Genomic DNA, 13,235 nt, shown 5'->3' with positions numbered 1-13,235 from the left:
GCGGTTTATGAGAAACTTGAAATGTCCCCCCTCTCCCCATTTCTCTTTAAGGAAGTACAATGTGATGTATAAACCAAGTCCTTCAAAGAACATATACCCATTCTTATTTATGGAGCATCTAGTGCAGGCACCCCCAGACTCGGCCCTCCAGATGTTTTGGGACTACAACTCCCATCATCTCTAGCTAACAGGACCAGTGGTCAGGGATGCTGGGAATTGTAGTCCCAAAACATCTGGAGGGCCAAGTTTGGGGGTGCCTGATCTAGTGCATACGCATCCTCAGTACTGCCTCAGAGAACAAATGGCCTCTGGACATTTCCTGAAAACACTGAGGTTGCTGACTGAGTGCCATCTGCCATTATTATGCCTGACAATGTAAGAAGTTGAAAGAAGTAAACAATCAACAGAGGTGGTGCTGGAGGGTGCCATTCCTCTCCCAACTCATTTTAGTGAAAATGTTTCTGAGAGTTCTTCAGATTAGAAAATGGATGCAGAAGATTCTGCAGGATCATTCTTATGAAGGCTGAACTCAGGCACCAAAAACATGCAAACAAAACATCATTCTACTTCCAGGGTCATCATTCCAGTTTCTCAAGGTCTTGTATTGCTATTCCCCATCACTTGTTGTCCCTGTTAATGTGGTTTATCTCTTTTAGATCACAGTATTGCTTTTTGTATTCATAGGCAGGGCCTGGATCAGGTAAATTCATGTTGGCTAGTACGGGAAACAACGGATTCTGATTGGCTGGAGAGTCCAGTCAGTGGGCAGTCAACTGTGTTAGAATAATGTCACTTGGGAAAACCGGTGATACAGTTGTCCTTGTCATAGGAGCCAACTAGGGGCTTCGCTCCCTCCCCCCCATAAAATACTGGAGGGAACCCCCGCCCGGTTGATGAGCATTGTCATTCAGTACTTGCACTGTGTCATGTGATCAATTACAGTGGTAGCTCGGGTTAAGTACTTAATTCGTTCCGGAGGTCTGTACTTAACCTGAAACTGTTCTTAACCTGACGCACCACTTTAGCTAATGGGGCCTCCCGCTGCTGCCACGCCGCCGGAGCACGATTTCTGTTCTCAACCTGAAGCAAAGTTCTTAACCTGAAGCACTATTTCTGGGTTAGCGGAGTCTGTAACTTGAAGCGTATATAACCTGAAGAGTATGTAACCCGAGGTACCACTGTACGTAGCGCAGGGCTTACCTGCCCCCTCCCATTATTTTATTCAAGTTGGTACCCCTGATCCTTGGTGTGACAACTTTAATTCCTGATGAAGGTCAGAAGAAGGAAGTCGGCGACTGTGTTCAGCTAGGAGGCTGCCCTATGTAAAAGTCTTACAGCAAGGTTACATGAGCAAGTTTTTAAAATCATCTTAATACAACTGGGAGAGCTTTGGCATCAAAGGCAGATTCTACCGAGTAGCTGGACCACGTTGTAGCGCGAATAAATTTGGTCGGGGTGGCAGTTTAAGGAATTTGGCCTGAGGTAAAAACCACTTAGTGGTTGGTGTCAGAGGCTCTTGAGTCCTTACAAAGGGTTTGTCAAGCACATGTTGGACCCCAAAGTAAATTTCAGTGATCCCTTAATCAACAAAACATAACCTTTAATCAACAGTCTTTGTTAATAGTTCATGCCGACTCTCTGGTGTGGGTGTCAATCTAATACCTAAGTCTTATTACTGAGAGCTACAGTACTGGGCTTTAAAAGCATTCTTGGGGAATGGGGGGCTGCGAAGGAAGGTCACATTGCAGAACTGCTGTGGCAGGGAGCCCCACAGACCCTGAAGCATAACTAAAGAAGTACAACTATGAACACTTGTATTTATAAAAAGTCAGTTGGAGGGAACCATTCCCCTCTATTTCCTGGTACCTATCCCTTTCCCACTCAGGATCCACTCCTTGCTTTTTATTTTTAGGCATTTGCAGCCCACTTTTGTTTCAGTGAAGCCCACCCTTGGGAGCATTCACAGCTCCCAAGCTTTCCTCATGGGCAGATCCCTAAAGTGGTGGGATGCCTCATCCTGGTTTCTCAAGAGAAGCAGCCCCAGCCCCTCCTCCTGTCCAGGGAGGAACTGCTTAAAAAAAACACCACCCTTAGCGTTCCCCCCACTCATTTTTTTCCCCTTTTCTTTTTGCTGGGGGCGGAGGAGGCTGTCTTTGAGGTTGCATGCTCTTCTTCTTAACATTGCAAGCGTCTGGCTTTGGGGTCGAGAGAGAGAGTCGTTCCCCCTCCTCGGAAACGGGGGGGTTGGGTAAAGGAGGGGGCTGATCCGACTTCCCTCTGCCCGGAGGTGGAGAGTCGGAATCCCACCCAACCAGACGGAGCCTGGAGGATTTAGGAAGCCTTCGCTAGGAAAGGGATTTCAGAGAGGGAAAGCAGCCAGGGAGCAGCTTCCTTCCAACTTTCGCTGCGCGCCTCTTACAAAGAGCTTCCCATGCGCCCCGCTGGACTCGCGGCGGCGGCGTGTTCCTCGCCTCGTCCTTCTTCTCCCGGGCGGGAGCCACGCCAGACGTCGCGGGCGCGCAGATTCCGCGGGACAAAACGGTGGGTGCACCGACGCCGCGTGGCTGATCGTCGGGGATACTGTACTTTTTTGTTGTCTCTCTCTGCGAGGGAAGAAGGGAGTCTGGAAAACCCGGAGTCTGGGGACGGTGAGGAGGGATGAGAGTTGGCCTCTGGTTCTTGGGGGTAGGAAGCAAGCGGTTCTCGTCTATTCCGCTCCCTCCTTTCTCGTGTGCGCGCCCTCTCTCTTTCTCTATTTGTAGGGGAAAGCTCCCCTACACAAGCAAGTGCGGGGTCTTTGCCCGAAATAAGGCAGGGAACCGGCCAAACTGGACGCCTCGAGGGACGCGCGACTATTCTCTCCCGCCGACGGTGAAATGAAAAGCAACAGCTCGAGGGAAGCTGCTGCTTTGCTGGAGGAACAGACACGGAAAAGGGGAGGGGGCTGCTTCTTCTGCTGAACCCTTCTCCCTCCTGCTGCTTTTCCCTTTTAAACATCGCTCCCTGCCAGGGGTGCCAACTTGAATAAAATATTGGGGGGGGGGGCAGGTAAGCCCCGCTCCGCATAATCGATCACATGATCACACTATTTGAATGCCAGTGCTCATCAACTTTTTTTGGAGGGCATCCAGTTCCCTCAATTATTTGGGGAGGGCGCGAAGGGACCTCAAGCCCTGTGCTCCCTGCTGCTTTCTCAACTGCAGGTGTGCGATCCCGTGTCCCGTCTGCTATCGGCGGACAACGGCATCGCTTGGAAGAATCTCCACGTAAATCCTTCCAAGTAAATCCAAGTTTAGCACGAGTAGATCATAAATTCTCGTGTGTGTCTGTGTATTCCATTCAGGGCACATACTGTGGCAGAAACTTCCGTTCCTTTGAACTCAGTGACCCATGTTGGATGTGTTTAGGCTTGGTTGTATCACTGATGTCATTGTTAGTCATGTCAAAAGTAAGGCTGTGATCCTAACACATATAATAATAATAGTAATACTGAATTCTGTTAATAGGGTTTGTTTCTGATTTGCAGAAAGCTTACAAGGGGGTTATATAATGTCAGCTACTTGTTGAGCTTTCATTCTAATATGTTTGCTAGGAAGTTGGTGTTATTGTTCTCTTACACGTTTCAGTGCATTTTCCTATCACTTTCCTTATTGCAAAAGTTTTTAAAAAGAAGATAAAGGAATCAAGTTTGTTGTGCGAGAGCACCAAATCCAGTTTAATCGCACAACCTGCATTTGCTGATATGTGATTGAATCTCACCCTCAAAATAGCAACAATCTGAAGTGCCCTTTGCCATAATGTACCCAGACCTGTAGTGCTATCCATTTTTACTTAGAAGTGAGTTTCATTCAGCTTACAGGTACAGTAGTACCTCAGATTAAGTACTTAATTTGTTCCGGAGGTCCGTACTTAACCGGAAACTGTTCTTAACCTAAAGCACCACTTTAGCTAATGGGGCCTCCTGCTGCTGCTGCGCCGCTGGAGCCCAATTTCTGTTCTTATCCTGAAGCAAAGTTCTTAACCTGAGGTAATATTTCTGGGTTAGCGGAGTCTGTAACCTGAAGTGTATGTAACCTGAAGTGTATGTAACCCGAGGTACCACTGTACCTGTCCTCCTCCTCACTGCCTGCTTTGTGTACAGTCTGCCTGGTGAAGAGTTCTGCAGAACTTGAAAACTTGCCCGACTTTTGGGACGTTCCAGTTGGTCCCAATAAAAGTATTGCCTAACTGTAAATTTGGGGGAGTCTTTTTTTTAAAAAAAATGAGTCAATAGATGTAGTTTCACCTTGAGCTAGCTGAAATCCTAAAACTTTCATAAAATCGCATAATTGAAAGGGGCCTTGGAGGTATCCAGTCCCGCCACCTGCTCTGTGTGAATATGCAGTACAGAATGCAACTACACAATCTCTGAGAAGCGGCTATCCAGACTCTACTTACCGGTATATCCATCAAGTGAATGAGAGATCATCACCTCCCAAGGCAGCCTTTTCCACTGCCAAACAGCTGTTAACAATTAGGAAGTTTATCTCCATGTTGAGATGAAATCTGCCTCCTCGCCATTTCCAGCAATTTCAGCTATGACCCTGGTCTGGATTGGGGTCCTACACTGGCTGTTTGTGAAAGAAAAACAGAATTAGTGCAAAGTGTAGTTTTGAGCCACAGTCTAGCCAAAATTTAGCACTTAATGTCCCCCAGCTTCTTAATATTTTTTTTAAAAAGGTAATTAAAAGACTATTGAAATGAAGGCAATGTGGAGAGTGAACCTATGCATGTTTACATGTTAGTAAGCCCTGCTAAATTCAGTGGGACTCAATTTCAAGTAAATGTGGGTGACCTGGTTGGATTGTACACTGAGCTTCTCCCCTCCATATTATATTCTGCGTTAGTTACAGAGGCAGTTCTAGTTCTACTGGTAGATTGTACGCACTGGTGGCGGTGGCAGCGAGATTTGAAGTAGACTAGCAAAGATTTTGATTCCCAGTTTTTTAACAATGGCAGCAAGAAATTGTCACCACCACCCCGCTGAATATGTTGCCACTGCTGTTGTTATTCATACTCATACTCCCTTCCTTCATCATATAGTCTCAGGATGGGCTATAGAGGTATCAGAGTAATAATAAAAATCCATTAAAGTCATAAAATTAAAACCACAATGCCCATCAATAATAACATTAACAGAACAGCAGTACTGTACAGAGAAAATGAAGAAAGTGGGTGGGTGGGTGGTAAAACCAGGAGTGGGTTTTTTGTGTTGGAGGACTGTGAGTTCAGTTCAGTTCTGGTTCTCAGGGGCAGGGGGGAAATCCTGGGCTCCAAAGTCTTCAATTTGAAGACTATATCAATTGCACCATTCTCCAGCTGGTAGAGCTTGGGGTTCTGTTAACAAACAAAGTCGTTCCTAGAAGCCTCAATTCCCAGAGGCTGGAGAGTCCTGTCACTACTTCCCCCAGATGAGGCATCATGACGCATAGAATGGGAATTACTTGGTTTACGTGCTTCTGATCAGGACTTTGCAGCAGCCTTTATGGCTTGCAGTAGCTTTATTGCTTTGGTGATTGTTGACCCTGTAGAAAAGAGACTTGGGTATTTCTGATAATAACAATAAAAAAGTAGTAGTAGTAATTTTAAATTTTAAGGAAAGTAGTCTTGCTTATGTTCCAACGACCAAACATTTTTCAGCATCCAGTATGTACTCTATTAATTTTATAGCTGTAAGTTCTCTAAAAATCTCTAATCATACATGTTTGGATTTTCCTTACTGATATCAAAGCAATTTATTTCCAAAGAAATATGCTTAGGGAAAGATGGGGCGGGTTTAGCAAAAGCAAATGGAAGTTGTGTAAATAAACAGACTGATTTTAAAGGAACGGAATTTACCTTCACAAACATTTGTTTAAAATCAATTATTTAAATAATAAAGAACCCCCCCAGTCCTGAATGTATTGAGCTGGATCCAAAGGTGGTACGATTAAGATAGATCTGTCTGCTTCTGCTTTTTATTTTTTAATACCTTTCAATACTATTTTACGTGACTGTATTTTATTGTACATTTGTTGCCCTTTCTCCTTCTTTGCTGCTTTGCTTATAGTTTTATAGAATGGCTGGATATAAGTTTGCAAATGAATGAATGAATTTAAAAGTTTAATTTGGATTTCTGTCTAGAATTAAAAGTTCATGAGGCTCTTAATCTCAGGGTTGTGGGTTTCAAGCCCCATCTTGGGGAAAAGATTCCTAAATTGCAGACGACGCTTGTGGTTGCAGACGACGCTTGTGGTTCCTTCCAGCTCTGCAATTCTATGAAAATATACAAATAAATGTTTCAGTTTGCCAATATTGCAAAATAAATATTGGCTTCTTTTTTATTGTAGGTGAAATAAGTCCATCAGCTACTATTGAAATACAGAAGATTTCCCAATACAGAAGATTTGAAGATGGAAGCGTTTCATTTTGAGATGGTCTTGGTGCTTCTCATAACTGGATTTGTCATCATTGATGGGTCTGACATCTACCAGTCAAACCTGACTAACCCTGTCACAACTTCCTCTGAAACAGAATCTAAGCTGTTCTTCCCTACCCATAAACCCAACCGCACCTATATCTATTGTTCACAACGTCCTAAAATTATGGACACTTTCAAATACATCAATACAGCAATATCCTGTGCAGTGTTCATCATTGGGCTTGTTGGCAATGCAACCCTGCTGCGGATTATCTACCAGAACAAGTGTATGAGGAATGGCCCCAATGCGCTGATAGCTAGCCTGGCCCTGGGAGACCTAATCTATATCATCATTGATATCCCTATCAACATATATAAGGTAAAACACCACAATGTTTACAGTTTGTGAACTCATTTTACAGTATGCAGAAGCTGACTTGTGGAGGGCAGCTGAAACACTGATGTGAAGGAAGGGGGGGCAGACAGATGATGCCCCTCACTCCTCGCAGCGTATAAATATGTTCTTGTTGTTGTTGTTGTGATCCATTAACTGTAATGGCTTGGGGAGGACAGGTGAGCATCGACAGCTAAGCTCCAGGCATTCATAGATAATATAAATTACCCAAAACTATGGAGCTAGACAGTGGAAGCATGTTTCTCCTGCATCTCTGTGGTTGATCATCTGTACACAATAGGGGATGGAGGCATTGTTTAATGGTCAGCCTATTCCCCCTGCCCCAACTTGGCAATCAGATTCTAGAAGGTGTTGCTGAGGGGCTGCTATTGTCATGCCATTTGTGTCACAGTATTCACTGGCTGTTGTATTTCTCCCTTGTGCTATTTAAAAACCTTTGTGAGATGGCATCTGTAGTGTTGAAGTTGAGTGCTGTCATTATGTGGATGACATTCAGCTCTATCTTACCAGATCCAGATGCAGTTGTGGACATCACAAACCAGTGCTTAAAACCAGTGATGGACTAGCTAAGGGAGGCCATCCTACTCTCTTTCTCTCACACAAGGCACACAACCCCTCTATTCAGCTGATCTTCCCAGAGTAGCTGAAGAGGGTTATTGCCCAGCTTTAATTTTGTTTTCCTCTTTGCTGTCACTGTCAAAGCTGGTCTTTGGGCCAGAACAGTGCTATTTTTCTAGAAAAAGAGGAGCCAGAGCTCACCATAAACACCTCCCTCTTTCTATTAGAATGGCAAGGGCGCCCACCTGAGAAGTGCTGAAACTCACCTGAGAGGTGCCGGACTGAGTTCTAGCGAGTTCTGGCTGAAAAAAAGTCCTGGGCCAGAACAAAATGGCTGCCAAACTGGAGGCTAGCTGCTTCTGCTCTACAGAATTTGAGGTGGAGGTCTTCCGCATCAGATGTTCCCTGACCCTTTTAACTAGAGATGTTAAAATATCTAGAGATGTTTTAGCCAGAATCTGGGACCTTATGCTATTTGCCCTCACACTTCCCTTGCCATCTCTGCTAGCATTTAGGCTCTTTGTGAATTCTCTCCTGCTCTCCTGAGTGTTTAATGGCTCTTTACTTCCTCATTTTATCTGCTATTTTTATGTTTTTATTTGCTTTTTTATCTTTTTGATCTGAATTGTATTTAATATAGTTAATTTTTGTAAGCTGCCTCCTTGATCTTTTATGGTGAAAACCGGGGAAGAAATGCCACCAACAAACAAATAAAATTTCTGCATGGTGCCTATTTAAGAAACATCACATCTATGTGGAGAGCAAACATGCTCTGTTTTCTATGCTAGGCTACTATGAGATCCACACTAAATGAGAACATAGTGACTGTACCTTTATCATAACACAGGGGGAAAAGCAGCAAACTTGTGTAAAGAGTATAAAAGCAATGTAAAAACTGGGATAAGGAAAAGATTTAGCTATACTGGGCCAAATTTTCAAGATGGGAATCAATTGTATTTCTGCGGATAAGGGAGACTATATAGTGTGCCACTGAGGTTGAAAAGACCATGATGGTCAAAACAACAACAATAAATGAAGAGTGGTTTAGAAATAATAATAATAATAATAATAATAATAATAATAATAATAATAATACCACCACCACCACCACCACTGGGAGATTCATTTCATGGTATCTTTTTCAGAGACTTGGCCAAGTAAACTATAGCTATGCATGATGAGAATATTCTCTACAAGACAAAGTAACACTTCCAGACTGTCAGAATGAATGTGTTGGAGTTCTGATTTATGATGTGGTGTTGGCCATGACTCAAGTTTAAAACTGTAGGGAGTGCTGGGATCAGTCTTAGTCACTTTGGATTATGTGACAGAATAATAAACCCGAATAAACCACTTTCCCCACTCCTTTTAGACTTCACTGAAGTTCATGAACCTAATGGTTTTCCTACCACTCTTCCTAGTATCGCAAAATGATGGTTATATCTGTGTGTAATATGGCGTCTGTTCTTGGTGAGCTTTTAGTTGTAATGAAACTACAGTTTCTATACATGGTGTGCAGATGCCTGGCAATAATCAATCTCCGGGCTTTTTTAACCTCATTATGAGTGTGACATCTTGAACTCCTTTAAAGGCATGTTACAGTTATGGCACTGTATACCATTGTTTAAGTTTCTTTTGCCCCATATGCAGAACATCAGAGGTAGTAGCCTCAGGGCCCTGCTCATACACACATGCTGACAAGTAGATAATTGAATGTGTGAACTGACTCCACCGAAAAACAGTGTGCGCTTGGGTTATGTGTGATGCCACGTTCAAACATGCCAGTTGTCCCTCGACAGTGTGGTCAGCATGCTTGTGTGAACCAGCCTGTGGGACCAAAATAGATGTGATGGGGGAAGTCACATGTGTTTTTTGCATGTGTCAGATCCATTCACATATGAGTGAGAGGGTGGCAATCTTTAAGAGAACAAAACACACACACACACACACACACTTTCCTTGCCTTATCTCACTGCACTCCATTGCTTTAAGCAATTTCCTCCCTGCCTGGCTTATGTCCAGTTATCAGAGATGGGCTGAGAGAAAGCTGCTGAAAGCAGCAGAGTGCAATAAAGTAAAGCGGGGTGTATGTGTGTTTCACTTCTCTCCTTCCCATGTTCCTGCCCATAGAAAAAGGAGCCCTTCACACCCTTGCTCTAAATGTCCCATGTGGCGTGCAGGGATGAGGGAACTGAAAATAAAACTGCCAATATAATAATGCAATTATACAATGCTATTGTAGAGTTGGAAAAAAGTTCAGAAAAGGGCAACCAAACTGATGGAGCAACTCCCCTGTGAAAAAAGATGCACGCAGAAGAGGCACAGGTTCAATTCTTGGCTTTCCAAGTAGGACTTTGAAAGCCCCTGCCTGAATTCCTGGAGCAGCCCTGCTACTCAGTGCCATATTGAGCTTGACGAACCAACGGTCTGACTTGGTACAGGCAACTTGCCCTGTTTCCCTAATTTACCACAGTATCATATACATGTTTATTTGGAAGTAAGTCCCACTGTGTTCAGTGAGACTTTCTCCCTAGCAAGTGTGCTTTGGAGCCTTTTCTCCTTAAAGCATTCAAATTTTAGAGGCTGGTGTATGCATTTTATGAGCTGCTTTGCAAGTTGTCCAGCAATAGAAAGATTGACACATTAGCCAGGAACAACCAGCCCATGCATGATGCTGCCTTATATATCTTCCCAATTTAGCCCAGTATTGACTACTCTCATCAGCAACACCTCTTGAAAGATTCAGATAAAAAAAATATTTCTAGCCCAGCAGCCTTTTTTGTTTTTAAGTGGAGTTGTGAAGAATTCAGTTGTGAAGAGGAGCTTCAGCAAGAGAAGCATACAATCTATCACTGTCCTCTTGCCTCTTAAACGTAGGACTCTTTGGGTGGTGGAAGCATTTTTTAAAAAGCAAAAAACCTATGAACTTTCACATTTTAGTTGAGATTTTATGTTGGAAAAACAGACTTGCCTTTCCTAAAAACTGGATTAAAATCTTTCTGTCATTATTCCAGAATTGTTTCTTTCTTCAGTCCAATGGATCTGGTTATAAAACCTTTTTTTTTTTTTTGCTTAGCGTTCTTTGAAGATAAATTGAGTCCCAACAGACGGATGCTCTGGCATTAGTACAAAGTTTTGGTTTTGTTTTGAATAAAATTTAGCTGTAAATGGTTTGGGCCAGACTTCCTCCCACACGGTCTCAACCACAAGCCATGGCGATCGCCCACAGATCACTCCCTGTCACTTTCTCTGAAGTTGTGAGAGATAGAGATTGTCTGCATGTACATACACATAGTGCACATGTATGCCCAAGCCTTAATTTTCTCTAGTTGTTGAGTTGAGTTGAGTTGAGTTGAGTTTAGTATGTGTGTACATATATACATTAAAAAAAAGGATTCTAAGAAAACAAATTGTGGGCCCTATTTATCTTCTAAAGAAATAAGGCACAGAATAGAACTCTGCAAGTGGAACTTGAAACAAAAGTTTGTTCAGCTAGCCATGCCCTTTTCCAGGATACTTCATTCTGTGTCCCACTTCTATGGTTTTCCATTTTTTCACACTCAGCATTCTACAACCACTGACTATTCTTGTGCCTCAATGGAGTTTTTGGAGGTGTTTTCATTCCCCCCTCCATACAGTATTTTCCTCCTAAAGCTTGCTTGTACTTTTGCAAGCTTGGAGGTCCTCCAAGCTTACTGAAACCCCCTCTTTGGAAGTTGTATGTGGATGATGTTGTTTTGGCTACATAAAGATCAGCACTTGATTAATCTGCTATTAGTATATAGGAAGACCACTATCGGTCAAGCGTCAGCCACCATGCATCACTATTAGTATACAGGGTTGCTGCTATCAATCAGCTTGTTCTTTCAATGTAACATTTGCATGTTCCTTTAATCCAGCCAGTATGTGAGCTACTATGAATGTATAATTCATTAATCAGCATCTCTGCTTCCATGCAAGGGTTATATGGCCCCTTCATAGTTACACAGTGCTGTTCAACTGGGGTGGGATGGGAAATTGGATAAATGCAAGAATGTTAATTGCTTAGCCTCTACTACAAAATGCAGGTGGGGACAGAAGCTGTGCCAAGACAGCCATAGCTAGTAGCACTGCAGAGTCTGCAATATACACTTTTAGGATGTTTGCATTTCCTGTTGAAACGTTCCTCTGATCACTTCCTCCAGCTCTCAAATTGTTGGTCAGCCAGAATTTTCACTTGGGAATATTTTAACTGATTCCAAGAACGAGATACAGTCCACCTTTTTTACACCAGCTGATAAGCATACCAGGAAGAAGGATGGGTTTGCTATCATTCTAAATACATGTGTGTGCACGCACGCAAGTGTAATGTTGCATGGACAGAATCATTAGTCAATGGGGTAGAGTAGACCTATGGATCCCAGCCCAAAAACAGTTACATGGAAACAATACAAATCCAGTTGAATGTGCCTGTTTCCATTGCCACATGGCTAGAAATGTGCTCCCTGGTCCACACCATGTACTGCCGATTTGGTTTGTGCATTCAAAATGTACACTGTTATTATGCCTTCCACACGAATCACCCATGTTGGATCACTGCCAGTAACTACCTCATATAAAAGCCTCCTGAATGGGTCGGGGCATAGTCGTTACATTTTTTGTGATATATTCCAAGGGAATCGAGATTGCCATTATTGGGAACTGAATCCAGGACTACGTGGTTCAGTCCAGCAAGAGAACTCCTATGTTCCTTAAATCCATACTATCTTAAAACCAGCAGAGTTTGGAAGGTGGCTGTGTTCCAAAGCCAGAAGCTTTAACCGACCATGTTCAAAAGTAGCATGCACCTTCCAAAGCATGGTTGGAAATTGATTTCCCTCCTCTGGATCTTACAGTCCATTTTTAATCAGCATGCTTGCATAGATGTTAAAAGCATCTTCCACAGAAGCGTCTTCTATACAGCAGTGCAAGAACGGTGCCAAAAAAAATTATAAATAAACTGAAGCCCACTTGGTGACATTTAGAAATCATCCAAATGGAATGTTCTGTCTTGTTTATTACGGCTTCACAGGGTTGAACGTGGAAAACGCAAGATTAGAGGGAGGGGATATTCAGGAAGTTGTGGCTGTCTGGTTAGTTTTCTTGAATTCCAACAGCAGAGTATTGAAATCTTTCAAAAGTTTATGATTTTAGCATACAAATATGTGGACAGAATTCCACTCTTGTCAGACATTGCGCTGCAGATTTGCCTTGAAAGACAATAGCTTTGAAATCACAGTAAGACTGGACAGTACTGAACAGTAAACCTTCCTCCCTTGTGAAGCTTTTGAAAGACCAGGCCCCAAGGAGCTGTTCACAAGAGAACTCTGCATCCATTTGATATACACATGGAGTGTGCAGCTGAACTGGCCCTGTATCTGCCATCTGCATAAGGAATATTTGGGAAGAAGAAGAGTGTATACATGTACAGTTGTAAGCACAGAGCTCCTTGCCCTGTGGTGAATCCTGCACATTCACAGAATCACAGAATTGTAGAGTTGGAAGGGACCCTAAGGATCACCTAGTCCAGACCCCTGCAATCTTGGAATATGCAGCTGTCCCACCTGGGGATCAAACCTGCAACCTTGGCATTATCAGCACCACGCTCTAACCAACTGAGCTGTCCAGTGAACTCAGTTAAGGCTTCCCTTCCCAAGGTTCCACTCAGTGAGTGAACAAAGCAGGTTGAGCCAGAAGGTGCACTCATATAATTAGCTGGGAGTCTGGCATAAATATATTGCCTCGTACACATGGGCAATGTCTTCTATACCCGGGTTTAGGATGACTGTAACCACACAGGCTGCA

The 13,235-nt window shown here is 43.2% G+C and overlaps 1 protein-coding gene across 1 annotated transcript in view; it reads left to right on the top strand.

Annotated features, from left to right (window-relative positions):
• Nucleotides 1-2,149: 2,149 nt before the first annotated feature.
• The window catches only part of EDNRA (endothelin receptor type A), a 28,578-nt gene continuing 17,492 nt past the window's right edge, over nucleotides 2,150-13,235 (top strand). Inside the window, exons 1-2 of the mRNA XM_081021396.1 lie at nucleotides 2,150-2,541; nucleotides 6,369-6,818. Coding sequence (XP_080877522.1) covers nucleotides 6,432-6,818 — 387 coding nt within the window. The 5' untranslated portion in view covers nucleotides 2,150-2,541; nucleotides 6,369-6,431. The remainder of the gene's footprint in view (nucleotides 2,542-6,368; nucleotides 6,819-13,235) is intronic.

Source organism: Podarcis pityusensis (genome assembly GCF_964106645.2).
Source record: "Podarcis pityusensis genome assembly, chromosome: 9".
NCBI classification, from domain to species: domain Eukaryota; kingdom Metazoa; phylum Chordata; class Lepidosauria; order Squamata; family Lacertidae; genus Podarcis; species Podarcis pityusensis.
This window is presented reverse-complemented; position numbering and strand designations above follow the sequence as displayed.